Source organism: Arvicanthis niloticus, chromosome 7, assembly GCF_011762505.2.
Source record: "Arvicanthis niloticus isolate mArvNil1 chromosome 7, mArvNil1.pat.X, whole genome shotgun sequence".
Taxonomy (NCBI): Eukaryota; Metazoa; Chordata; class Mammalia; order Rodentia; family Muridae; genus Arvicanthis; species Arvicanthis niloticus.
The window spans coordinates 37,702,264-37,725,474 of NC_047664.1; the positions used below are offsets into that span (position 1 = coordinate 37,702,264).

Genomic DNA, 23,211 nt, shown 5'->3' on the forward strand with positions numbered 1-23,211 from the left:
TTCTAGCTTCAAACAACCACATATAATTCTAGTTTCAAGAGACTTGAGACTGTCTTCAGTCACCTTCATACAAATGGTACACGTACACACACTCTGCACATACACATAAAATATAAAAACTAAAAATATCTTTAAATAAGACAGTGTTGAGACTACTTTAACCCTTTTAGAGTTAAAATTCTTCCTTTCTCCTCTAGCTACTGGTTATCCCTGAAGGCACTGGAGATTTTAGGCCATTTGACTATGTATGTGGGAGTTAACAGAAAATAATTGGAATTACTATTTGATGCCAAAAAGTAGGAAATACTCAGTTTTAACTTGGTTTGGATTCCTTTTCCTAGTTACTACAATGCACACAAAGAGCAGGAAAAGATACTATAATGATGGGTCACAGAGATGGACAAGAGTTAAACTGCTGGCCTTTGAAGACTGTTAACTTCAGCTCAATCCTGGAGACTCACAAGTGAAGAAGACCAACCACCAAAAGTTGTCCTGACCTCTACATACTCACAACTGTGAACATAGGCTCACATTCACATACATCATATGCACACACAAATATTAATGAAAGACCCTGTAAAACGCAAGTTTACCTCTCTGTGGGAAGGCGCACACCCTTTAACTGCAGCACTTGAGCAAGCAGGACTGTGAACTCATGGCTAACCTGGGGTATCCAGGCACTCTAAAGAAAACTGAGTTTCACCGGGCAGTGGTGGCGCAAGCCTTTAATCCCTGCACTTGTGAGGCAGAGGCAGGTGGATTTCTGAGTTCAAGGCTAGCCTGGTCTACAGAGTGAGTTCCAGGACAGCCAGGGACACACAGAGAAACCCTGTCTCAAAAAAAAAAAAAAAAAAAAAAACAGTGTTGCCTGAGTGATAAGCTCAACAATAACTGATTTGTATGCTGTACCTTAGTGATTATGGTGTCTCAGATGTTATTTCAGAGGAAAGCACTAGTTTCAAAGATAAAAGACCCCAGGTTTGAGCACCAGCAACGCAGCAAAAAACAAGCAAACAAACTAACAAACGAACGGTGTTATATTATGTGGTTTTTTACCAAGATCTAAATGCAAAAAGTTGGTGAATAAATAAGTAGCAAACCCATTAAAAACTAGCAAGATCAGCCTTTTAATTTATCAGTTTTCTCACTGTCAGCCTCCTTCCTTACGATCAACAGTTTTAAATTAAATTCTTAATAACTGTGCAGTAAAAAGAAAGAACAAGTAATATGTTTATAAAATTCAGACAGAGATTTATTTATAACTTAAGACTTCTTAATACTTACAATGAAGCTACTAGGGAAGAATATCAAGCAAGTCATTATCTAGTTAAGGTTTAAGCAAAAATTAACCCATTGACTTAGAATGACTCTTACCTGACTGGAGAAATGGCTCTTCCAGAGGATCTGGGTTCCATTCCCAGCATCCACATGGAGGCTCACAACTGTCTATAACTCCTGTTCCAGGGAATCTGATGCCCTCTTTTGGCCTCTCCAGGTACCAGATACACATATGGTACACAGACATACATGCAAGTGAAACACTCAAATACATAAAATAAAATATAAAGCCAGGCTGTGGTTGCACACACCTCCTGAGTGTCCGTCCCAGCACTCAGGAGAGAGTGACAGATGGATCTCTGAACACTCAGGAGACAGAGACAGATGGATCTCTGTAACTTCAAGGCCAGCCTGGTCTATAGAGTATGTTCCAAAACAACCATGGCTACACAGAGAAATTCTGTCTCAAAAAAATAAAAAATTAAAAATCAATCTTAAGCCGGGCAGTGGTGGTGCATGCCTTTAATCCCAGCACTTGGTAGGCAGAGGCAGGCGGATTTCTGAGTTCGAGGCTAGCCTGGTCTACAGAGTGAGTTCCAGGACAGCCAGAGCTATACAGAGAAACCCTGTCTCGAAAAAACCAAAAAAAAAAAAAAAAAAAAAAAAATCAATCTTAAATTACTCTTGCCATGTATACAAATATGTATTATATTATTTAAGAAATGAATTTATGGCTGGGCAATCGTGGCGCATGCCTTTAATCTCGGCACTTGGGAGGCAGAAGCAGGCAGATTTCTGAGTTTGAGGCCAGCCTGGTCTACATAGTGAGTTCCAGGACAGACCGGGCTACACAGAGAAACTCTTGTCTCGAAAAAAAAAAACAAAAAAAACAAAAACAAAAAAGAAATAAATTTATTTCAGACGTTATAAAATGAGTGACATTTGTATAAAATATGAAGTAAAATTATTCTACTAAAAGATGATGTTCATAAAACAAGCCTACCATCCCAATACCAAGGAAACACAAATTTCCAGGCCAGCAGGGCTACACAGTACAATAAAAGGCTATACAGGGAGGCCCTGTCTCAAAACAAGTTTGTTTTTTAAAAAAAAAAAGGGGGGGAGGGGAAGAAAAGAGTAAGAGATAATATTTTTGAGCTGAGACTAACAACTGACCTCTCACCTATGTCAAATGCAAAGCTCTGTAGGGAGTAATTCAATCTTTCTAGTGTCCAGGGCAAGAGCCAGTGTCCTTCCCTACTCTGACTCCACTCACTAGCTGCAGGGTCTAGAATGTCTTCAGTTTAAATGAACTTCCCTGGGCTTGTTCTTTCCATGCAAAATGACCATGCTGAAACAATCCCACGAAAACTCCAGGATGGAAAGGACAACTTCCCTCTTTTCCTCTTGGTTCCAGTATACACTATAGACAGGTGTCAACAGGGGTACAGGGCTCAAACTAATGCCTTTAGTAGGTGCTCATGGGCATTAAAGGCAATTTAGGAATACCACAGACACAACAAGAAAGACACAAAGCTTTTCTTCAGCATGCCATTAAGTAATTGGAAGTGTGAACTCCTACCCTACCAAAAAAATCAAAAACATGAAAAAAGCCAATAAAAGCCTAAGTAAGATCACAACTCCCCACGTCATTAGGACAAATATATTTTACCATGCCCAAAATATCTTACAATGCCAACATGTCTAATCATTCAATGTTCTCCCAAAATAATAGTTTTGGAAGCAAAACTTGATTGACAGTAATAAAGCCAAAAAAAAAAAAAAAAAAAAAAAAAAGAAAGAAAGAAAGAAAAGAAAAAGAAAAAACAAAGTAGATCAGAAAAACTCCATGCCCCCAATAATTCCTTCTCTTGAATCAGAATGTACAGAAGCTGTTAACAACAGTGGGCACTGCCATGCTTGTGTCCAGAAACAATACTCACAAGAATGATCAGGCCCTGAGAAGTTCACAGCACTCCTTTCACCTTGAGAAAAGGGCTTTCTTTTCCAAATATTCAGATTCTGCAGCCAGTCCCTCCATAAGGGACATTCAGACACTGTAGCCAACTCTTCCATGAGGGAATTTGGAGAAGAGGCCTCTTCTTGAGGGACAGAAAAAGAAGAATCTTTTAATAAGATCTCCCTAAACCAGGAGTGGTGGCTCACACCAGTGATCCCAACACTCAGGAAGAGGCCAAGGCAAGAGGATTGCCGAGGACAGACTGGGAAACACAGTGAGTGTCAGGTCACCTAGGGCTACATAGCTAGACCCTGTCTCAAAAAAAAAAAAAAAAAAAAAAAAAAAAAAAAAGCCAACAACAAACCACTAATCAAGATCTCAACACAAACAGAAAGCAAGAGCAGGAAGAGCATCACTACACTGGACTCAGCTCTTAGACATGACGTGTGTGCAGGGAATCTCTGAGGCAGCAAGGCTGTTTTCCCTTTCCCTTTTTATTAACATGCAGAAAAAGCAACCCATCTTTTAACAGAGGTTTAAACTGAAAATGCTCTTGATGTCTACTGACAAAAGACACCATCTATGAAAGACTTTCATGTACTTATCCCAAGGGAGGGGAAAAGAAGCCACCTGCAGTGTTTTACATACTGGAAAAGGACAGTCTTTTACTTTGGAGAGCTGGAGAGTATGTGTACATAAGGGGGAGCTTATTTTATTGCCAACAAAAGCCAAGTGAAGGGAGAGGAGATCTAGATAAATTTGGTGAACAAAGCCAAGTCTGGCTTCTGGCACCAAGTTTCCCTCCCTCTTAAGACTCTTAATGGAGAAATGGAAGCAGGAAGATCAGATGCTTGGCTACATAGCAAATTTGAGGCCAGCCTGGGCTATATGAGAGCTTGTCTCAAAACAAAATGAAAAGTGGCTGGCTCATGGTGGTGCATGCCTGAACTAGTAGTGTCCTATAAGGTGAGACAAAATTATCAGGGGTCAGGGGCTAGAGGCCAGCCTGGGCTACCTACTGTGTTTGAGGAAAGCCTGAGCTGTATGTAAAGAGACCCTTCATATCAAAAGAAATAAATAGATAAAGTGCTAACCTGTTTCCAAAAATTAATATTTTTCCCTCTGATTTTCACTGAGGCTCTCTGTTAACTTGAGGAGTTGAGTACAGTAGGGTCCAAAATGAGACGAAGTGTCCTCTATCTTAGTAGTAAGGAAAGCCTTTCTGGTGGAAAGAGTGGGTTGAACATTTATGATGGAGGGTACATTTATGCAAACACCAGCTTCTCTGAGGACATGACTTTTCTTTCTTAACATATCAATAATAACAGCTGACCAAAAGTTCACTGTGCACTAAGAATTTTCCACAAAACTTCCCTTGAGCCCTCATGACAATTCAGAGAAAAAAAGTACCCAGGTTACAGATGGGCTGCAACTGACAGGGGATGAGTCAAGGTCATAAAGATGTTAGTGAGAGATACAAACTTGCAAATATCACACTCCAAAAGAGGAGGAGCAGCTCAATGAATACAAAAAAAAAAAACTAATAAAAACACAAAAAGCAAAGCTCCTTTGGTGGATATGACTGGGGGAAGGGGAGAAATGCTGACTTACGATATCATAAATTCAGGGCCTCCCTCTATCTTGGGGTGAAAGTGAAAAATAAAGAAGGAAAGGCAGATCTGTTTCTTGAAGAAAAGATACCTTTGTCACTTTGGGGAAAGTTGAGACTCTCTTGGAAGACGCTGATCAAAGTGAGGGGTCGTTTAGGGGTTACCCCTTAAACGCTCCTTTGAATAAAGAATTCCCTTTGGCACCATAAACGGGTCTCCCTTCGCTGACAATTCGACCAGAGACGAGGAAAGACGTATACCAACGAGGGGCGTCGTCCTCTCCAAGGAGAGAAGTTGGGGGTCCCCTGCAGATGGAGGTTGAATGGGAGCCTCCTTCCCCTGGAACCAGGACTCTGAAAAGCTGTTTTCTCCCAGCGACATGGAGCCTGATTTCCTGGATGTCTGTGGGTGTTTGTCACTAACAACGCTGCTTCCGTGCCCTTCGGCTCCATGAAAGATGGGGGCCCGGACCCCCTTTAGTCAGCACCGTCCGGCGGAGAACCCCCAGACCGTCGTGGGGCTGCCCAGGCCTCTTACCCTGTGGCCTCCTCTGCGGCCCGTGCTCATCCCGCCACTTTGGCCTCGGCTGCCTCCGTCCCCGCTGTCCCCGCCGCCGCAAACTCTACCAGATCTTCTGGCGCCGAGGCCCGAGGGCGCTCCAGCCTCCACCGCTTCCACAGTGCCCTCCCCCTCCCCACCGCACTTCCTCATCCGGGGCCAAAGCCAGCCATGCGGACGGGCCTTGATCCCGCCCCCGCACGGCGCGCGCGCAATCCGGAGGGCGGCTCTTCCCAGCTGGTACCTCCACCCTCTGCTAGCTCCAGACACACTCAGCCCCGCCCCCACCGCGATGATTCTTAAAGAGAAATACACCCTTCGACCCAGTTCCTGTCTCCAACTGTTACCAGATTTGTGGTCCTATCCATTTCTGTGAGGTGGACAGATGCCACACTAGGGGCCTGTCTGCTTCCATCCTGGCAGATCGTGGGACCTTTTAATAACTGTAATTAAAGGTTTAGGTCACAACCATTCTCCTTCTGCTTCTAATCACACTGGCCAAAATAAATCCAAAAGCTAACCCAGGAAAGTAGTTGGTTGCACTTTGATTTTATTTCATTGCCTCTTTTGCATTTTATCTCTTTGTTGCCTGTTTCTTTCCATCTTTGTCTGTTTTCTTCAGGACTATATTCATAACACCTAAAAGGAAGTGTCTGGAAGAAATTAGAATGAAGCTGTGCATGCCTTTAATTTAGCAATTGGGAGGCAGAGGCAGGAGGATCTCGGAGTTCAAGGTCAGCTTAGTCTACAGAGCAAGTTCCTGGACAGCCAGGAGTACACAGAGAAAACTTGTCTCAAAAAAAGAAAGTAAGAGAGAGAGAGAGAGAGAGAGAGAGAGAGAGAGAGAGAGAGAGAGGAAGAGAGAGAGAGACAGACAGACAAGAAAATTAGAATAGAAAAAGGGTGGGGGGGTACATATGTCCATAGAATATAATCAACTTGTCCAAATCACACAGACATGATTTAGAAATAAACACCTATAGTGTCCTGAAGTTCATCAGCCTGGCAAGAGATGGAGGCTTTGGGGAAATTGTAACCTTTGCTCTGATTAGGATCTGCAGAGGACGCCTAGGCTTGGCTGTACTCTCCTTTAACCCCAGAAGAGGCAGGAGAATCTCTATGAATTTGAAGCCCGTCTGGTCTACACAGTATTTGATTTGAGACAGGATCTCACTTTTTAGCTCAGGCAAGTCTGAAACTTGCTATGTGGGCCAGGCTGGCCTCAAAGGCTTGACCTTCCTTGCCTCAACCTTCTGGATAAAAGGAAAATAGGCATGTGCGACCATGCTTGGCTTATTCATTTTCTTAAATCACATGAAAGTATTATTCATTTTACTACATTTTTATGTTACCCTTTTATTCTCTCTCTCTCTCTCTCTCTCTCTCTCTCTCTCTCTCTCTCTCTCTCTCTCAGAAATGTCCTAATAGGGTTCTCCATGTCATCCAGGCTAACTTGGAACTCACTATTTGGATGTGACTAGCTGTGGGGCGGTGGGTGCTTGGTCGAGCTTGGAACCCCGGACCTTATTGGACAGCAGGAGTTCGGCTCTGCTCCCAGGCCCTGGCTCTTTTCATTTAGCTTCAGCCCTCCACAACCACTCCCACAGAGAGGTCTATGGCCAACAGTCAGGAACAGGCCTCAAGCCCTAGAGAGGTTTACATACTAATGAGATACCTGAAGGCCAGAGGGTGGAGCTAATTAAGCATTCTTCCCCAGCCCCTCTTCCCCCTCACCCTCCCTATTTAACTCAGGTCTGCCCTGGGTTTTGGGGTGCACATCCCGACTCAACCATCATCCATCATGCCAATAAACCCATTTTGGAAACCCAAGGACTTTCTCTTGTCATTGGAGCTGTGCCGTTAAGAACTGTGGAGCCACAGCAGTCATGCCTAACTTCCCCCTGGAGGAACCCTCAGCCTTCCCAGCCGCTTTACCCACAGCTAGCCATCTTTTTTCTTCCTCTCTTTTAAAAAGTAACCTCTTAAAATCTATCAAACTTTTGTTTGGTTGTTTTTGGTTTTGGTTCTGAAGATAGCTTCTCTTTGTAGCCCTGGCTGTCCTGAAACATGCTCTGTAGACCAGGCTGGCCTCACAGAGATCTGCCTGCCTCTGCCTCCCAAATGCTGGGATTAGAAATGTGTGCCACCACCACCTGGCTCATTTTTTTTAAACATTCCTTGACACCTTCCCCCCCCCCTTTTTTTTTTTTACAATCTCTCACTCAGACTGGCCTCCAACTCTTCCAGTGATGGATTGTACACACCACCATAGGAACTTTTGCTTAGCATGCTATGGGAGGCCCTTTGACCCAGCCCCAAATCCTCTACTGTTTTACAGTGCTTTTGCTTTCAAAACAAACAAAACATTTATACATTTTCTGAAAAATACTGGAAAACTGTAGCGTGTGTTAAAGGTGGGAGAAATCTTAAAAAGGTGCTATAATTAACTGGAGGCAGAGATGCCATTTAGATCTAGTGTTCTTCATGATTAGAAGATACATGGCAGTGTTGTGACCTAAAACCTTAGCTCTAGTTATAAAATACAGAATGAAGCAGGAGCCTGGTAGGCTGGTGCAGGTCAAAAACAGGGCTGAAGTTGCATGCAGATGAAGGCCCAGTATGTGTGAGGGTCAGGTCCCACCCCCAGCACTAGCTGTCAGAGAAAGAAAGTGAGAAGACAAGAGGCAAGTGCACTGGGCAGGTGGTTTGTTCCTACAACCCCAGAACTTGGAGAGACGCTGTGAAAGGAGGATTGTCGTGAATTCAATGCCAGTCTGGCTACAGAGTAAAATCATCATAACTCATCAATCTCTTTCTTCTTAAACAGAAAGATTGTCCCAACAAATAGGAGCATGGGGCACTCTAGGCTCAACAACTGGCCTGGATAAGATTGAGATCTTTTCTCGTTTCTGACTTTTTCTTCAGCTTTTCCCTGTCCACCTGTGAAGTACCATAGGTCTACTATCTAATAGTGATACACATACAGAAAGATGTCTGTGAAGTCACTGCAGCTATTTATCTATCTAGGTGTATGTGCATGGTGTGTGAGCACAATCAGGCAGGCATTACTGGGCATACATCACTTCGATTGATTTTGAGGCAGGTCTGTAGTTTCTGCTGCACTGAGTTCTCCAGGCTAGCTAGTCACCCTTAAGCTTTGGAATGGTTCTCAATTAAGTAGTTGGGGTGGGACTACAGATGTGTGTCACTGCATCATATCACATGGCTTCCTGTGATGAAAGTTTCAGGTTCTCTGGCTACCCAATTCATTGTCTCCTCACCTGGGTAGCTTATTTTAAATTAAAAGTTTAAAGTAACATTAAAAACCATAGCTATTGTCACTGATTATTGGAAGAACGTAGAGAACTGGGATTATTTCAGTGGTAGAGATTGATTAGTGTGTACTGGTTTAGTTTTCAGTCCCTATTTCTGGGGAAGAGCATTGTCTCCCCTGGATTCAATCATCAGAACTGAATATCAGCAACAACCGAAGGATCATAGAAGCCTAGGAATATCTTAGGGTTTGGGTTTGTAGAGGCCTGCACACTAGACTCTTCCAAGTAGGAGCTATTCCGTTGTGGTAAGTTTATAATCACAACACACACACACACACACACACACACACACACACACACACACACACACACTGTTAGATTTCTGAGTGTGGCTTAATGAAGACGGAAAAGCAGAGATGTAAGTCTGACTTTAAGCAGGACTGTGTTTATGGACAGACACACTGCAGTGGGGGAGAACACAATCTCATCCATGTGGGTAAATGAGCCATATGTCCCACTCTATGTGGGAGAACACCTCGTGCCATGGTAAGAAAATGCCCCACTCCACGCAGGGAGATGAGAGAATACACCAAGAAAAAGAAGGCTGAGACCTTTATAGGGGTATAAATTACTACCACCCCCCCTTTATATGTTCCCTCCCTGGGAACACATTCCCCTTGCCTGGTCGCAAGGGAAGCTGGGAGGTGTAGTCTTTCAGTGGGAAACTATCATTCTAAATTCTCGGATATAGAGAAAGGCAGGACTGTTTTCGTGCTGAGGATGGTCTTTGTCGGAGGGGTAGTTATGGGTCCATTGAAGAGGGGGGTTCTCTGGTCACTTAGCGGGAGGAGAGTTTAACTTGATCAACTGGCTCATGTTGTTGGAACGTGGACAATTATGGGTCCTTGGAAGAGGAGGTCCTCGGTCACTTAGCAGGAGGAGAGTTTAACTTGATCAGCTGTGATGGATAATGCAATTGTCGTCCTGTATTCCTGAAGAGACCTTTGAAAAATAATTGTTAACAAGGTGTAGGCAGTTGGTTTGATTACAGAGTAAAACAGAGATTTCCCTGGAAGGTCGAGGGAGAGGTGAGCCAAGGCAGAAAAGACAGTGGGTCAGTGAGAGGCTAAGTGGGCATGAAGCTGTTTCAGAGTGACCATCATTGGTCCATTGTCAGGACTGCTGCACCAAAACAAACTAGCAGACTTTGCAGGGAGCTACAGAGCATGAAAGGAAGGGAACAGGAGAAAATGGAAGGCAAATCTAAAGAATTGTATTTGGCCCAGGATTATAAGGGATGAGGTTCCAAAATGTCTTTTTCAGATAGGTCAGGAGCAAATGGATCAAATGAAGTTGTGGGGTAAAAGCCATTGGGAGACCTTATGGGGGAACGTTTTGCTTGGGTGTAGGGTGAAATTGAGTTAGTAAGACAGGTAAAAATCATAAGTATGAGTAAAATAAAAATGAAGAAAGTAGTCAAGGGGAGGATCCAGAGTGCGAGGGAACCAGAAGGAATTTTTACCCAGTCCCTGTGTTTTTAGACTCCATTTCAACCCAATTAAGATTTGATGGTGTGGCCCGGCGGTGGTGGCACACACCTTTAATCCCAGCACTTGGGAGGCAGAGGCAGGCAGATTTCTGAGTTCGAGGCCAGCCTGGTCTACAGAGTGAGTTCCAGGACAGCCAGGGCTACACAGAGAAACCCTGTCTCGAAAAAAACAAAAAACCCAAAAAAAAAAAAAAAAAAAAAAAAAAAAAAAAAAAGATTTGATGGTGTGGAGGTAGCATTGCTCTTGGAGGAGGGCTCAAATCCCATCCTTAACAGCAGTCAGTGCTAGTACTGTTAAATTTTGGAGTACTTCAACAGCCAAGGAGTAATGCTGGTCCTGAAGAATGTTAAGCTGGTCTGAGCTAGTGAGACAGAGGGGTAAACTGAATCAAGGAAGACTTCTTTTGTTATTTTTGTTTGTTTATCTTTTTTGTTTGTTTGTTTTTTATTAGATATTTTATTTACATTTCAGATGCCATCCTCTTTCTCCATTCCCCCCCAGAAAACCCCTATCCCATGCCCCCTTTTCCTTTTTGCTTTTATACTGTTTATCTTTTTTTTTAAATTATTTATTTATTTTTATTTATATGAGTACACTGTAGCTGTCTTCAGACACACATCCGAAGGGGCCATTGGATCCCATTACAGATGGTTGTGAGCCACCACATGCTTGCTGGGAATTGAATTCAGAACCTCTGGAAGAGCAGACAGTGTTCTTAACCGCTGAGCCATCTCTTCAGCCCTGTTTTTTTGTTTTTCAAAAAAGAGTTTCTCTGTATAGTACTGACTGTCCTAGAACTTGTTCTGTAGACCAGACTGGCCTGGAACTCAAGAAATCTGTCTTCCTCTGCCTCCTTAGTGCTGGGATTAAACATGTGGTGTGTGCCACCACTGCCCAGCACAAAGACTTCTACCCAGCTGTTTTAATTCTGAGTTCCCCCAAAACAATGCCCAGTGTGGCAAGAAGAGGGATGAGTTAGGTGTCTCATAGCTCATTAGTCCCCTTTTAGAGGTGACTTGAACAGCTTTTAGCAGTTCTTGATATTTTGAGCTTACATATGGCTAATGAGTGGAGAAACAATTGGACTGACATAGAAGAGGGTCCATCCACGAAACCATGAGAAAATATAATAGTTGGCAAAGATCCAGAACATAAGTCAAGAGGTAATGACTGTACTCTTTCAGGGGAACATTCCTGTAAGTATGCTATGGCTGAGTAGCTAGCTTGGTATTTTTGTGTGACTTCTAACAGTGGGAATGGGGACTGTCTTTCACTCTTTTACTTGCTTTTAGGACCCTTTTCCTCCTACTGGGTTGCTTCACCCAGCCTTAAAATGAAGGGATGTGCCTAGTCTTATTACAACTTGATATGCCATGCTTGGTTGTTATCTCTGAAATGCCTGCTCTTTTCTGAAGGGAAATGAAGGAGAAAGTGGATCTGGAGGAGAAGAGAGGTGGAGGGAGGGTCAGGGAGGAGAGAAGAGAGGGGAAACTGTGGTTCAGATGTAATATGTGAGAAAAAAATTTGAAAAAGAGAGATGAAATTATTGAAGAAAATATTACATCAATATTAACATGAGTCAATATAACATAATATTAAATACAGAATTAACAAAAAGTTAAATGCAATTGTACAACTAGCTGGATCATGTACCAGAGTTCTGTAGAAAGATGAAGTAACTGTATTTAACTTTTGTTTATCTCAGACTCCTGCATATGGAACAAGCACCGGGAAGCTTCCTAACAGAAGTCAGTTAAAGTCAGCATCCAAGGAATGAATCTGTACAGAAAGCGTCCAAGTGACATCTCTTGCTTCCACATATCATGAATTGTATTGTTGCTGTTGTTTGTGTTTTTCAAGACGCTGGATGTCCTGGAACTCACTCTATATACCAGGATGGCCTTGAACTCACAGAGATCCATCTCCCTCCTGAATGCTGGGATTAGAATTGTGCACCACTACCATTGCCCAGCGCTCATGAATGTTTTTATATTTTGTTTAAATAGTCACAATAATACCAGCTATCTTTTTTTTTTTCCGAGACAGGGTTTCTCTGTGTAGTCCTGGCTGTCCTGGAACTCACTCTGTAGATCAGAAATCTGCCTGCTTCTGCCTCCCAAGTGTTGGGATTAAAAGCATGCGCCACCACTTCCCGGCACCAGCTATCATTTAATAAAACAAATTTTTTGGTTAGAAATAATTTGATATAGTAATTTAAAAACTGGGACTATTACCCTATACGACCATATCTATTATGTCAAAACATGATAATACATATTTTATATATGAATTTTGTTAGCATTAAATTATTATATTCCAGGAGTACACAGTAAATGTATTCTTATATTGTCAGGCTATGTAAAGAATACAATTCATTTCTAAGTTGTATTCCCTCCAAAGAAATGATTTTCAATCTCTAATTTAGAAAGCATACTCCAGCAGGTAGTCATGGTGCATACCTTTTATCCCTGCACTTGGGGGTCAGTGCTCTTAATCACTGAACCATCTCTTCAGCCTCCCAAAGTTTTTTTTTTTTTTTTTTTTAATATCCCTACTAATAGAACCTTTAAAAAGTTTTCTATGATATTTTCATTCCATGATTCAACCAACAGCTGGAAGATGAAAGCAGTCAGTCATGTCAAATCTGTAATATATAATTCACATACATTAACAAAAAGGCTAACGCCAGCTTTACTCCTGTCAACGGACAGCAGTTTTCTGCCACATGTCAACAGCAGTAAGCATATTTCTTAACATCATTGATTTTAAAATAGATTGGCTTAGAGGCATAATTTGTGAAGAGAGATAACCAAATTAAAGGAACTCTTGGCTTTTGGAATTTATTATTAGAATGCATCCATAAAAATGCCTACCAAAGCCTGTGTACTCCCTGTAGGCCTCAAGGTTCAGGCACTGGCCCTGGAGTTCTCTATCTGGGTAGAGAATAGATTATTTTATCAAAGTGCCACAGGTGAGCACCTGTTGGATAAAATCTTCCTGAAGAATCTGATGGCTTAAGATATCACTTAATAGAATCACTTGTTGAATCTACAGATGCAAAACCAATTGTCAAATACATTGCTTGCATAGTCTAAAGAACATTGCAAATCTGTGAGTTTGATCACAGAGTATCTGGCATCCAGGAACATGGTCAGGGTGTGTTTCCTGAAAATATGTCTTGCTAAGAGACTAAGAACTGAATGCCAGGGTAGAGGGCATGGTCGACTGAATTAGCATGTAGGTCTTATATCAGTCACAAGTTCCCCTGTTGACAGCATCTTCATATGTCAGTTTGGGAGACACTGAGGGCAGAGTGTAATTGCTATTTGCCTCTCTGTTCTTTAAGGCATTTAGGATGTGGGTGCAGACTCTGAGATCCTCCAATGGACAAAAGTATCTACCTTTTGTAAGTCAGGTCTTCTGGCAGGCCCTCCTTCCCACGAATCCTTATTCTGTAATGAGGCTAACATTCAACTTACTCCGGTTGGATGATTTATGCCCCATCTAAAAAAACTACTGTACCTTCTGCCATGCAAGCCTATTGTAGATTTAATCAGGCATTCGATGTCTTGAATATTATTTTTTATCAAACAAACTCTACACTTGTTTTGAGTTATGGACGTTAGGTTTAATTTTGAGAACAAAAGAGTATATAATGAGAAATATAAAATAAGTCTCTCCTTCCAAGCTTGTCTTTGTACATTTTTACTTAGCATCAACTTGTATTTCTTAACTATACTTAACAGTATTCAGTAAGTCAGTAACTCGCTCATGAGTTACACACACCCCCGTTTTCTTGCTTCATAGTCCAAGAATGGTAGAGAATGTTCAGCACTCTTGTCTCCAGTGATCTGGATTAGGAGGATGAGCCACTACACGCAGAGACTTTGGTAGTTTTCAATAGCCCTCTGGACCAGGTTGAGTTATTAACTTGGTCAAACACATGGAAACAGCTCAGCGAGATAAGAGTCGACTCTTTCAAGTTTCTCCTATTATGAAATCACTCTCTGAAACGAAGGTCTCGGCTGTGGCTCTATTTTCAAATTTCCCTGGCAAAGCAGGTAGCACTGCAGACAGTGGCGGGAAAGGCCAACGGGAACAGAGTTTGAAGTCAGACTCAACGCCACGCCCCAGATTCCCCTCCCCGCTCCCCGCAGCCCCGGAGGAGGAAGTGGTGTGGCCACCGAGACGAGGCGGAGGCTGGGCTAGAGCGGCCAGGCCGGCTGAGCACGGACTGGCAAGGGGCGGGGACTCGGGGCGGAGCCTCGGGAGCGGCGCGGGCTCAGGTGTTCGCTCTTCGGCGGTGCTCTGTCTGGCTCCTAGAGCTCTGGTGCGGAAGCTACGCGAACTGTGGGGGCTCAGGTGGGATATCCTGAGGAGGTCCTGGGTATCTGTCCAGGAACTGGCTTCGGGCCCGGCCTGAGGCGGGGAGGGGCTCTGGAAGTGGGGGTGAATCGAGCGCCAGCCTCAGTCGGAGACTTGAGGGGCTTGAAGGAAGGGTCCCTGAGCCAGGTTCGAGGCCCGACTCTTCCTGCAGCCCCCGTGTGACCTTGGACCAGTCTTTCTCTCAACGAGCTTCCGCGACCGCAGCGGTGAAATGGAGGCAGGACGGTCCGCTGAGAGTTGGTACACATAGAGGTTCGGCAAAGAAACCCCAGCCCTCCTCAGTTCTCTCTTCCCCAGGACATTGTTAGTGGAACGTGAATCATGGGAGTGCTTAACAGTTCGAGTGACCTTGGGCGAGTCCCTTGTTTTGACGTTTCTCTACAGATGTGATGGACTAACCTCTTCGAATATCCCTGTACTATTTTGGTGTTCCTGATGCAGACAAAAACAAGGTAGTGCCCCTCTCACCACAAGCCTCCCTTTTAGGTATGCGGTAGAGAAAATAGCTTTAGAGAATTGACTAGATCTTAGCCCAAGTTCCTTTTAATTTTTAAAGCACACGTCTATTTGTTTTTCTCCCTTGGTAATTGGAGGAGTGATATAATGCAAGGGTTGGCACTCCTCTCAGCCGAACAACAACCAGTACCTTCAAGGCCTAAAATTAAAGAGCAATTTTAGGAAGCCTGACATTCTCAATGTTTTTGTTTGTGTTTCAGTAGCAGGAAGGCAAGATGACTTCCCTGCTCCAAGATCGGAATAGCTGAAGAAACCACAAGACAAAATGAGAACCACAAAGGTCTACAAGCTTGTCATCCACAAGAAGGGCTTTGGGGGCAGTGGTCAGTATTGATTGATCTTTGGGGATTGTGTAAGTTGGCTGAAGTAATGGTGTGCCTTAAAAATTACCCATATCACAATTGAGGCTGGGCAGGCAAATGAGTAGAGCAGTATCAGCAACTGGGAATGGTTGGAAATGAGAGCACAGGATCTTTTTGAAAAGCATTCACACTCAGATTTTGTTTGGTTGTATTTTGAATCCAGGTTTTACCATGTATCCAAAGCTCATTTGGAATTCACTGTGTAGCCCAAGCTGGCTTTGAACCCATTATCCTCCTACCTGTATATCTGGAAATACTCTACCACACCTGAGTTAGTTTTGTTTTGTTTTTGTTTTTCTTCTCTGTAATGCTAGGAATTTAAAGCAAGGCCACATCTATGCCAGAAAATGTCTATAAGGCAGGGCTGCATCCGAGTTCTCCCTCTGTAAGACAGGGCTGCATCCAAGTCCTCCCTCCTGTGTTTTTTTATTTTTTTTTATTTTTATTTTTTATTGTTATTTACTCAGAAATCAGAATTACTGACACAGTGAGATGGTTTTGTTTTGTTTTTGAGACAGAGTCTTATAGCTCATACTGGCTTTGAACTCAGTATGTGCTGGAGGATGATCTTGAATTACTTGGGTATGAATTTCCTTCATACCCAAGTGTTGGGATTTCAGGCCTGTGCTCACACATGGTTCTATGTGGATCTGGATAAAGAACCCATGCTTGTGTCTGTGAGCAAGCACTCTTAACAAGGAACAATGATATCTCCAGACCTCAATGAGTCCTTTTAAACTTTACATTTCATTTAATGTTTATTTATATACATATGTACAGTACATCTGGGTTATGTGGATCCTTTTGCACATGTGTGTGTGTCTATGAAAGATAGGTGCTAGCTTTTGGTATTGTTCTTCAGGAGCCATTAACTTTTTTTGGACAGGCTCTTAACTCTGTAGCCTTTACTGGTTTGCATTGTTGACTAGGCTGGCCTTGAACTTATAGAGCTCCTCTGTCTTACAGAGATAGTTTTGCCTACTAAGTACTGGGATTAAAGACATATCCCATCATTCCTGGCTACCTTGCATTTTTATTCATTTATTTATTTTTCCTTCACCTTGTTTTTGAGACAGTTCCTCAGTGGGACCTGGGGCTTGTTAATTTAGGCTAGACCATCTGGCTGGTGAGATTGAGTGATAGCATGTGGAAGCGCTGCAGAAATGCCTTGGATTCTTTATGTGTTGATTTGGAATTAATTTGGTACTTGCATGTTTAGAAACCTTTTGTCAAATTATTGCGGTCTTCACGTTTAGTCATGTCAATCCCATAGCGGGTTGAAACCCTTTATTTATGAAACTGGCCTAAACATTTATGAAATATAGGTAGCTATTGAATAAATACAGAGATAGCTTCAGCAGAGGGAATAACAAGAGTACAGTGTGTATGATATATATACATATACATTATATATAATATATAATATATATAATAATATATAATATTATTATACAATAATATATAATAATATATAATATAATATATATTATAACATATAATATATATTATATATTTAATAACATAATGTATATAGGTGTGTGTATAATGTAGATATAGCTTGGTGATATACCTAGGAGACCAGAATTCTAACCAGTATCCCTATCAAATATAAAGACTGAGTATGGTAAAACCTCTTGTTCCCCAAGAAGTTCTGAACGTTCTGAAATGATTAGTTAGCTGTAGTGGCTTGTGCCTGTGACACAGAACTTTCCAATGTTGAGACAGGAGGATTGCTGAAAGATTGAGGTCATCCTTCTGCAGAGTGTAACTGACTCTGTTTCAGAGGAAAGAAAAAGGAGCTAGATGTGGTGGTGCACACCTTTAATCCCAGCACACAGGAGGCAAAGGCAGTCAGGTCTCTTGTGAGTTTGAGGCTTCCCTGGTCTACATAGTGAGCTCCAAGCTACACAGTGAAACTCTGTCTCAAAACAAACAAATAAACAAAAAGGAAGAAAGAAAAGAAAAAGAAGGGGGGAGGGGGCAAGGGAGGCGGGGGAGGAGAGAGAGAGGAAATGAAACAAGTAAAGCAGTATGCTCAGGGAGCTAGCTTAATTTAGACAATGGAAGTTCATCATAGGGACTTCACACACATGGGAACTAAAATTGTCAATGGAACATTTCAAATAAATAATGAGATTGACCTAATCAGTTCTTTACTAGGCTGAGCTTTATAGAGTATAATTTTACTTGAAGTATACTTTTATTTTGAGGTGGATTAATGGATGGATGGATGGATGGATGGGTTGGCTGATTGGTACTGAGGATTGATTTGTAGCCAGGGTCTCTTGCATGTTAGCGTTTACTCTATTGAGCTATACCTTCACCCCAGGCTCTAGAGTTTAAAAGTTGTTTTGAGCCCTATTGTGAACACTTAGAGTCTAGACTATTTGGCTTTAGTTTTGAAACACATAAGAGATGGTGAGCCCGATTTAGGCAGAAGGAACTCAGTACTAGTAATGAGCTCTGGCTGTAATTTTACTGGTTGTCTAACCTTTAGGCAAGTCAGTTTATCTCCCAGGTTATTTCTTTGCTTTTGTGAGTACTAAAGATTTACTATGAGGGTCTAATTAAGACAGTGTTTAAGGGATTTCTTTGAATATTACATAAATATGAGTACTGTGTTTGGGTCCTAGACTCTTTCATCATATGTAATGCCAGATTCACAGTCGTTTAGAGAGTAAATTCCCCACACCATGGGCTGCTTTTCCATGGGTGTAGTAGGATAGAAGAGAGAGCGTGTAATTGGAGACAGTCCCTGAGCCCTTTCCAAAGCTTCCATTTTCTGTTGTGGCCCTAGATCCTTTTGCATTTTTTTTTTCTTTTGAGCTAAAGAGGGAAACTATTATGGTAGGCAAGTACTTTATCACTGAGTTATATTCCCAGCCCTATGCAAATCCTTCAGTTCTAAAACTGATTCAAAATGGACCCTCAGGGAAAAGGCAGAACATCTGGTTAACCATGTGTGAGCCCTTGGTTAAGTTCCAGCCTTAGTACCTTATAAACTAGGAAAACAATCAAACAAATGGGGGCTGGTGACATGGCTCATGGGTAAGAACACTTGCTGTCAAACTTGCTAACCTGAGTTCAATCCCTGGGCCTTATATGGTGGAGGGAGAAAACTGACATCTGCAAATTGTCCTCTGACCTCTACACACACACACAACAACAACAACAATAACCAGAAAACAAAACCCAAGTGGAACTTCAATGTAACAACAAAAGTACAAATAAATGTTGGGCATGGTGCAGCTTGTCCTGTGGTCCCAACAGTCTGGAGGTGGAGACAGGAAGATGAAAGAGTTCAAAACCACCTTGTAGGATGAGTTTGATATTACCTTGAGACACTTATGTTAGTCAAGAAAGTAAAAATAGGGCCAGAGCTTGTCTGTGAGATCCAGCAGTAATACCAACATGCTGGGATGCCCTGTGTTTTCTGTCTGATGCTTTTATTTTTTAGAGGGGATGTGCTAGAGATTTAGCCCAACACTGTACACTTGTTAAGCCTCTACTCAGCTACTGAGCTACACTCCAGCCCAGTTGCTTTTTAAAAAATGTAAATTGTCTTTCAGATGATGAGCTAGTCGTGAACCCTAAAGTGTTTCCTCACATCAAACTTGGAGACATTGTGGAGATTGCTCACCCCAATGATGAATACAGGTGAGCAATTCAAGAATGAAGGGAACTGGGTACCCTGCTGATTTCAAATACTATTTGAGTCTAGTCAGAGCTATGTAGTAAGACTCTATCTCAGAAAACAAAACAAAAAATGCTCATATCTAGGGCTGAAGAAATGGCTCTGCTGGTAAGAGCACAGGCTGTTGTTCTAAATGACCTGAGTTTGGTTCCCAGGACCCATATGGCATGTCACAACCATCTGTAATTCCAGTTTGAGGACATCTGATGCCCTATTCTGGCCTCCTAGGGTACTAGGAATGCCTGTGGTGCACAGACATGCATGCAAAGTAAAACACATATACACAGAAAAAATTTTTAAAGATTTTTAAAAATTATGTCTGTGCATGTGAGTGCAGGTGCCCTCAGATGGAGATTCCCTGCATCTGTAGTTACAGTGTGAACCACTTAGGTGAGTCTTGAATACCAAACTTGAATTCTAAGAAAGAGAACAAGTGCTCTTAACTGCTGAGCCATCACTCCAGCCCCAACAACACATTTTTAAAATGTCCATTCCTGTTTTAAAGTTGAAGTAAGAACTCTGGATAGTTTTGTTGCTTTTGTTCATTTCCTTCCAGGCCAAGTGCAGTTTCTTTGTTTCAAAGGAAATCTTCTGTGTTTGTGCTACAAGTTACAATGTGTACTACATTATTTGTTTGCCTTTTAACTGAGGTAGAGCACCTTTCCTTCTTCAGTGTCCCTCACCTTTGTTACTTTCTTTTCCAGTCCTTTGCTTTTACAAGTCAAGTCTCTTAAGGAAGATTTACAGAAAGGTGAGTATTATCCCTCTCTTTGAGATTTTAAAGTTACTGTCTGGGAAATATAAGGAACCTCTCTTTGTAATCTTAGGGAATAAGTTCCTGGCAGAAGGAGTTTTCTCTAGCAGAAAACATAGATAGAGCTTTTGGAGGTTAGGCACTATGTTTGCAGAGACTGCCCCAGGAGCAATAGCTGATGTGTTTACTGTCTTCATTTACCTTCACAGCTACTGGGCTAGAACCTCCCTCCATACCGCAAACAGATATATAAATTGCCAAAGAGCCTTATTTGTTAGCATGTTGTAGGCATCGAAGAAACTAGATTTAGAACTGAAAGAAGAGGTAATTTGAATATGGGAAGCTTTATATTTAACAGTAAAATAATAATAATAACAACAATAGTAATAATTGATGGTTATTTTTTTTTTTTTTTTTTTTTTTTTTTGGTTTTTTTCGAGACAGCGTTTCTCTGTGTAGTCCTGGCTGTCCTGGAACTCACTCTGTAGACCAGGCTGGCCTCGAACTCAGAAATCCGCCCGCCTCTGCCTCCCAAGTGCTAGGATTAAAGACGTGCGCCACCACTGCCCGGTGATGGTGAATTTTCTTTTTTTTTTTTCTTTTTTTTTTTGGTTTTTCGAGACAGGGTTTCTCTGTGTAGTCCTGGCCGTCCTGGAACTCACTCTGTAGACCAGGCTGGCCTCGAACTCAGAAATCCGCCTGCCTCTGCCTCCCAAGTGCTGGGATTAAAGGCGTGCGCCACCACGCCCGGTCCGATGGTGAATTTTCTAAATAAGTTTTTCACAAAGTATTTAAGTGTTTTCCTGGATGAGTATGTGATCAGTGTCCTCTGTTTGGATAGGTGTTTGTAGATTCTTGCTGTCTTTTTCAAAGAGTGGAAGAGTTGCATGCAAATAAGAAAGTACTGAGGGATTTTATTCAAAAAAGAAAGTGAAGGTAGATAAGTTGCAAAAGCCTGAGCAAGCCTGGACCATCAAGTTCCTGGTTACTTCCCAGGGCTTCCATTTAGGGTTCTAGGAGAAGAATGTGGGTAGTTTTTGGTTTTGAGTGTTAGGCTTGGGTTATGAAACTGCTCACTACTCATGTCTTGTTGTATGTTGCATCTGATTTTAATCACATATATGCCCAGTCATACATAGGCACATAGTGATAAATAGGGTATTTCCTCTAAAACTTTACTCATAGAACAGTTTGCCCACTGTGCCTATACTTCAAGCTATTAGACCCTGCCTCAGAAAAGGGGAGGGGCCAAGAGATGTAACTCAGCTAGACTGCCTGCCCAACATACTTTGAGAACTGGGTTCTGTTTATGTCTGAAAGTTGTGACGGTGCAGGCCTTGAATCTTTATCTCAAAAAAAAGAAAGGAAAGCTTTGTGTGGTTACTCATGCCTTTAATCCCATCACAAGAGAGGGAGAGGCAGAGAGGCAGGTGGATCTCTATTAGTTCAAGACTATTCCAGTCTATATAATGAGTTTCTGTTTAAGCAGAGCCACCTAAATAAATAAAGTATATATTGTGTGTTTTAATTGTTTTAAACTTTTTTTTTTTTTTTTTTTTTTTTTTTGTCGGGGTTTATCTGTGTAACCCTGGCTGTCCTGGAACTCACTCTGTAGACCAGGCTGGCCTCAAACTCTCCTCTGTGTATTGAGCACTGGGATTAAAGGCGTGTACCACTACTGCCCAGTTATTATTATTTTAGAAACCTTGTAAATAAATTAAGACATCATACACCAAAATTAACCAGATTCAAAATCTGTATAACTCAGTGAACTTCTATACAATTAGAATAGGCATTTGGAAGGGATGCTGAGGAGTGTCTCATTCAGTTTTACACATCTAGTACCAAATATGTTTTATGTACTTGGCCACCACCAAAACAAACCCAAAAGTTCTGTGGCAGAATTACAACTAGGACAAGTAGCTTCCGGTCCTCTGTCAGAGCTGTTTCTCTCACCTGCATCCAGTCTTTCCTCACTCCTTGATCTTCAGCCTTTCTTACTCTGTTTTCTTGGTGTTTACTCTATCCACATGCACATTTGCTTACATATATATATTGAATAGAATGCTTGAGAGAGAAAAAAGCATGCAGGTTTTTTTTTCTTTCCGAGTCTTTGTTACATACTTAAATACACATTCTTAAATACTTATATGCATCCTGCTAATGTTGCCTGTATATACATGATCTCATGGATGACCACTTGGTGATGGATAACCAAATTGGGGGCTCTTCCTTGGTTTTCAGCATTCCTCAGTTGTCTGTAGTTTTTTGTCTATGGGGAGGTTCCCCCTTTTTTATATTAGCATGTTCATTGGTGTGACATTATTTAGGGGAGCCTTTCTGACATTTCTAGGTGACCAGCATAGCAAACTTCCTGTTCTCTCACAGTCTTTCTGTGCACTCTTTGACTGTGGTTCCAAAGCCTTAGGTGAGGAATTCTGAATGGATGTATCAGTTGAGACTTAGCATAACAGAATCTTTTTGTTTTCCTCATTTTGATCAATTGTGGGTTTCTATAATGTTCTCTTTATCTGAAGATATAGTGAGACCTTGTCTCAAAGAAACAGTTCTTCCTATATTTACTTGTGTAAGTTATGTGCGTGGACACACAACAGGCAGGATGCATGTGTGGAAGTCAGAAGACAACTTAAGGGATCAGTTCTCCCATTCCGCCATGTGGGTCCCAAGGATTGAACCTAGGTTGTCAGGCTTGGTGGCAAGTGCCTTTACCACTGAACTAACTTGCCAGCTGAAATAATGGGTTGTATTGTGACATTTCTAAACATGAACATAATGTTTTTCTGTCAAATTCATTCCTGATAACCTTTCTTGTTTCTCACATCTGATAATTCCCCTCCTCTTTCACAGTCGCTCTCCCTGCTGCTTCCAGGTTTTTTGTTTTTTTTGTTTTTTCTTTGTATGTGACCAAGTAAGCTTTTTTGGGGTTGTTTACAGGAGCACAGGAACCTTACCCTGGATACACCACTGGAAGAATGTCTTTTCTTCCCTTATCAACCATTAACTGTGTATAAATCTGCAAGGATGGCTGGGGCCTCACGAAAGAGCAGTGACAGGCCCGATCTTACGTAATCATAGCTTCTGTGAGTTAGACAATGAAGTTGTCATCATATCCAGAAGTGAGCATCCCACACTGTTCTTCCCAATTCTCTGCCTTTTATATTCTCTTTGCCCCTTCTCCTGTGTTGTTATGTTCCCTGAGCCTTGAGGCTGGGCATGCAACAGTCATTTATTCTCAACATTTTGACTA

General features: G+C 42.0%; 2 protein-coding genes across 32 annotated transcripts in view; one reads left to right on the forward strand and one right to left on the reverse strand.

The window, feature by feature from the left end:
* The window catches only part of Prr14l (proline rich 14 like), a 58,444-nt gene extending 52,874 nt beyond the window's left edge, over window positions 1-5,570 (reverse strand). For 3 of the 10 annotated variants that reach the window (XM_076938258.1, XM_076938256.1, XM_076938251.1), the window contains exons 1-2: window positions 5,386-5,525; window positions 3,222-3,380 (exon numbers count right to left, since the gene is read on the reverse strand). Coding sequence is in view for 1 of the 10 variants with exons in the window: in XM_034509023.2 (XP_034364914.2) it covers window positions 5,386-5,559 (174 nt within the window). In the remaining 9 variants the exon portion in view is untranslated. The other 7 variants (XM_076938259.1, XM_076938255.1, XM_076938253.1 and 4 more) reach the window with 6 other exon arrangements.
* Window positions 5,571-14,443: 8,873 nt separating this feature from the next.
* The window catches only part of Depdc5 (DEP domain containing 5, GATOR1 subcomplex subunit), a 120,154-nt gene continuing 111,386 nt past the window's right edge, over window positions 14,444-23,211 (forward strand). For 10 of the 22 annotated variants that reach the window (XM_076938272.1, XM_076938270.1, XM_034508704.2 and 7 more), the window contains exons 1-4: window positions 14,931-15,069; window positions 15,334-15,456; window positions 19,065-19,152; window positions 19,894-19,940. In XM_076938272.1, the coding sequence (XP_076794387.1) occupies window positions 15,399-15,456; window positions 19,065-19,152; window positions 19,894-19,940 (193 nt within the window). In that variant the 5' untranslated portion in view covers window positions 14,931-15,069; window positions 15,334-15,398. Of the gene's footprint in view, window positions 14,594-14,768; window positions 14,870-14,930; window positions 15,070-15,333; window positions 15,457-19,064; window positions 19,153-19,893; window positions 19,941-23,211 lie in introns of those variants that run through there. The other 12 variants (XM_076938265.1, XM_076938274.1, XM_034508706.2 and 9 more) reach the window with 8 other exon arrangements.